Here is a 4,159-nt window from a genome sequence, read left to right on the forward strand (position 1 = left end):
AACAAGAGAAATAAGGAAAATTGATATTATTCATTATTTCAATCTTGCAACAATCATTTAACTAAAATAATATTTCAAGTCAGATGTGTTCCATGTATTAGGTATGATCTTCCCGATCAGGTGTTCTAGCCGATATGCACCATTATTCAAGCTTTCTCGGACCCTGAACGGTCTTTCCCAATTAGTTGCTAGCTTCCCATGCGCTGCCTTTTTCCGAGCATCAGATGTTTTGCGTCATACCAAGTCACCTTCAACAAATTGTCTTGGTCGCACCTTCGTGTTATACCTGCGCGCCACCAACCTTTTTTGAGTTTCTCTCCGTACGGCAGCCACATCTCTTCTTTCGTGCAGTACACCTAAGTTGGTCCTTAATTGTTCTTCACTCAAAGTCATATCTCCCAATTGTCTTCTTACAGTTGGCTCTCCTACTTCCACTGGCAACATTGCATTTGTCCCATATGTTAAATTTAAAGGCGACTCTCCTGTAGTGTCATGCGGGGAACAACGATAACCCCACAATACCTGTGGTAGCTCATCCACCCAAGCCCCCTTTGCCTCCCCGACCCGCTTCTTCAACTCCTGAACAATAATTTTGTTTGCTGCTTCGGCCTGTCCGTTCGAATGAGGATGCTCCACCGAGCTCGTAATAGGAGTAATCCCCAAGTTTCCATAGAAAGCCACAAGTTTTTTGTCCACGAACTGTCTACCATTATCAGTGACAATCGTTTTTGGCAAGCCAAAGCGACATATCAGCCTCCAAACGAATTTCTAAACCTGGGCAGCCGAGATGCTTGCTAGAGGTTCGGCTTCCACCCACTTAGTGAAGTAATCCACTGCTACCAGTAAGAATTTCTTTTGTGCCCGACCGATGGGGAAAGGTCCCACAATATCCATTCCCCATTAGGCAAACGGCCAAGGGGAAAACAAACCATGTAACTCCGTTGCCGGGGCATTGAAAATATTGCCATGTTTCTAGCAACTTGCACACTTTTGCATGAAATCACCACATTCTTTCTCCATCGTTGGCCAAAAGAAACATGCCCTCAATACTCAGGCTCTTAGCGCTCGACCACCCGTATGCTTGCCCCAAATTCCCTCGTGCAACTCCCTCATAACGTACTCAACCTCCTCCTTAGACAAACACTTCATCATTGGGGTGGTATAACCTCTTTTGTACAAATCCTCTCCCACAATGATGTATCTAGCAATTCTCTTCACCTCCTTCACCGGAAGGGTTCTCCCATCGTCCTGCTCCCTAATCAGTTGAATCACTTCCTTCCTCCAATCGTTTTGCCCGATGGTGTTACACACATGAATGCACTCAATGTTTGGTTTCATTAACACTTGTCTGATAACAGAAGACAATTGCTCCTTCTCCTTTCCACCAGCCAGCTTGGACAACCTATCTGCTCGAACTTTTTCCTCCCGAGGAATATGCTTCATCTCTACAGCTTTAAATTGGGCTTCCAACTGCTTAGCCTTGCGAAAGTATTGCAATAATTAATCATCCTTGACCTGAAAATTGCCCTTCGTATGCCCCTCCACCAATTGAGAATCCGTCTAGCATTCAAGAAATTCGGCTCCCAAGTCACATGCCAACTCCATGCCCGCTAACAGATCCTCATACTCCGCTTGATTATTACTGACTTTGAACCTAAAAAGTAGTGACTGCTCAACAAGTAGGCCTTTCGGTCCTTCTAGGACAATTCCTACTCTTCCACCATTTTTATTAGACGACCCATCAACATAAAGCCTCCAACATCCTGCTCCCCCCTCTACGGGTAACTCAACAGCAAAGTCAGCCAAATGTTGACCTCCTACCGACCCGCACAGCTCGTAATGCAAATCAAACTCCGAAAGCTCTACCGACCATCCCACCATTCTACCAGCCAAGTCGAGCTTTCGCAACATTTTGGCTACGGGATTATCTGTTCTAACCACCACTTGATGCCCTTGGAAATATGGTCTAAGTCTCCGAGCGGCATTAGGTAAGGACAGAGCCACTTTCTCCACCTACTGATAACGATTCTCAGCATTCTTGAGACTCCTGCTTACAAAATAGATTAGTTTAAATTGTGGGATCTCCTGCACCAAGGCAGCGCTAACTGCTTCATTTGTCGTCGCTAGGAAAAGTTGCAACACATGTCCTGGTTTCGGCCTTCCCATGACAGGCGGTTCTGTAAGAATTGCTTTAACCCCTTTAAAGGCCTCCTCGCACTGATCACTCCAGCTTCCCTGGGAATCTTTCTTCATTATCCTCATTATAGGGTGTATACGCTCGGCTAATTTGGGAATAAACCTAGATAAGGAGGTTAAACATCCTACTAGCCTTTGAACTTCTGATGGACAAATTTGTAAGCACCAAAATATGATGTCACAAACTTGTTTCACAATCGGCAAGTATGACCGAATCGTTCAAGTAATAAAACTTGGTAAGACCAAGTATCGTTCTTCCCAAAGGACTCACGGCCTAGTTTAGTTATGTGGTTTCTTGATTAACTAAGACTTACAAACGAAATATTTGAGTTTAAAATGCAAGACAGAAAATAAACATGTATGCATGAATTTTGATCAATGGCAAAGACAAAAGATAAACACTTTCAATGGAATATATGAATGAATATGTTGTTGGGGGTCAATTTCATCTCATCCACTCTCATATATTTTAGGAATTCAACATTCAAATCATCATTGTTAATGCCACTCTCTAATGTACCATTCTAGATGGCTTCTCCCTAATCAAATAGTTCATACAATTCCTAGCATTCCTAATGATTAGTTCATGAGTGCAGGAGCTTAAAGGCAACCAATAGAATATTGTCAGTATAATATTGGGAGAAATTCCCCAGATCTAGACTTCCCCGTACGTGTCCGTATCGACAAAACCAATAATCATGCATTAGAATGAGTTAAACAATGCAAGCATTGAGCAAAGAGGAAAAACCCTAACTAATGATGAAAGAAAGCATATGTCTTAATTCAAAGATGTACTCAACAGATTCCATATATGAGAGCTTCAAGAGATTACATTGATTCCCCAACAAACATACAAGGTTTAGTTCACCATATTCATGGTGAACCTAGATGAATAACAATGAAAGTATGAAAGAATAAACCCAATAAAGTGGAAGAGGTAGCCTGAGCATCCAAGATCCTCCTTCAAAGGGGTGAAAGAGAGAGTGTTTGCCTCGTTTCTGCCAAAGATCTCTAACTAAAGGACGTGCAAGCCCTTATATACTAATCTAGAGTTACAAAAGATTACAAAAGCCCAAGCCCAAAAAGTGCCGCTCAGCGCCATTTACCGCTCAGCGGTGGTTACGCGTCTTCTTTCTTCCCCTCAGCGGCCATTTGCCCCTCAGCGGTTCCAACGCCACCTCTTGAGTGCCGCTCAGCGGTAGTTTGCCGCTGAGCGGTGCCTTCGACTTCTCTTTTTACACTCTTTCTTGTCTTTTCTAATGTCCTCTCTCTCATTCTTCACTTCTTTCACCAAATTCACCTCAAAACCTGCACAAAAACACTCAAATCAAGCATAAACCTGTCCAGCTCTCTTATTTCTTAAAATATAAACAAAATGCATGATTTCAAGCTAGTTTCTAAGTCTAAAGGTTGCTTTTAGTATCACTTTTAAGCATGAAAATAACAGTTTTTCAACTGTTATCACAACCCCAAACTTAGAACTTTGCTTGTCCTCAAGCAAACAAAATGTAACTCCATCTCCAACCAATTCATATGATGGTTCACTCATTCAAAATCCTCTTTTCAAGATAAGTAATAACTTCACTCAAACTTATGACCAAGAGTTAATTCAAGATGTGCACATGCTTTAGTGTTCACAAAGTCATTTAAGTTCCAACAAATGCTATTTTTCATGAATGATCAATCAATTAATCATGGATGTTCATGTGCTTATGGAATCTTTCCTCACTAGGTAAAGTGTTTCACTCAACACACAAGTGTATAAGAGGTAAAGTGTTTCACTCATTCACTCCACTATCACAATGTCACATGAATCAACTTTGCCTTTCATTTTATCACAATCAACAACATTCACAAGCATGCATCATCACAAGGACTTTTCAATGGCTTATAATGTGGCTGGGCTAACAAGAAAATTGGTTTTTCTGGATCACAAAATCCTTGAGTTAAGAGAATCATAACA

The 4,159-nt window shown here is 41.7% G+C and overlaps 2 protein-coding genes across 2 annotated transcripts; both read right to left on the reverse strand.

Moving 5' to 3' along the window:
• Positions 1-234: 234 nt before the first annotated feature.
• Positions 235-894, reverse strand: LOC148206131 (uncharacterized). Its single transcript, XM_088106727.1, has 2 exons — positions 775-894; positions 235-699 (listed from the first exon to the last, which is right to left on the reverse strand). Exons 1-2 carry the CDS (start codon positions 892-894, stop codon positions 235-237), a joined length of 585 nt encoding a protein of 194 aa, XP_087962853.1.
• A 666-nt stretch (positions 895-1,560) lies between these two features.
• LOC148206132 (uncharacterized) lies at positions 1,561-2,253 on the reverse strand. The gene is made up of 2 exons (XM_088106730.1): positions 2,107-2,253; positions 1,561-2,013 (listed from the first exon to the last, which is right to left on the reverse strand). Exons 1-2 carry the CDS (start codon positions 2,251-2,253, stop codon positions 1,561-1,563), a joined length of 600 nt encoding a protein of 199 aa, XP_087962856.1.
• Positions 2,254-4,159: the final 1,906 nt, after the last annotated feature.

This window comes from Vigna umbellata, chromosome 1 (assembly GCF_029865625.1).
Source record: "Vigna umbellata cultivar VRB3 chromosome 1, Vumbellata_1.0, whole genome shotgun sequence".
In the NCBI taxonomy this organism is placed as follows: domain Eukaryota; kingdom Viridiplantae; phylum Streptophyta; class Magnoliopsida; order Fabales; family Fabaceae; genus Vigna; species Vigna umbellata.

What these genes read in the sequence shown, in the direction of transcription:
- LOC148206131 (XM_088106727.1), bottom strand. Translation starts at nt 894, where the DNA reads ATGGATATTGTGGGACCTTTCCCCATCGGTCGGGCACAAAAGAAATTC. An exon ending in CAAGCATCTCGGCTGCCCAG is followed by an intron (nt 700 to 774) that starts GTTTAGAAATTC and finishes AATGGTAGACAG; the next exon opens with TTCGTGGACAAAAAACTTGT.
- LOC148206132 (XM_088106730.1), bottom strand. Translation starts at nt 2,253, where the DNA reads ATGAAGAAAGATTCCCAGGGAAGCTGGAGTGATCAGTGCGAGGAGGCC. An exon ending in TAGCGACGACAAATGAAGCA is followed by an intron (nt 2,014 to 2,106) that starts GTTAGCGCTGCC and finishes CGTTATCAGTAG; the next exon opens with GTGGAGAAAGTGGCTCTGTC.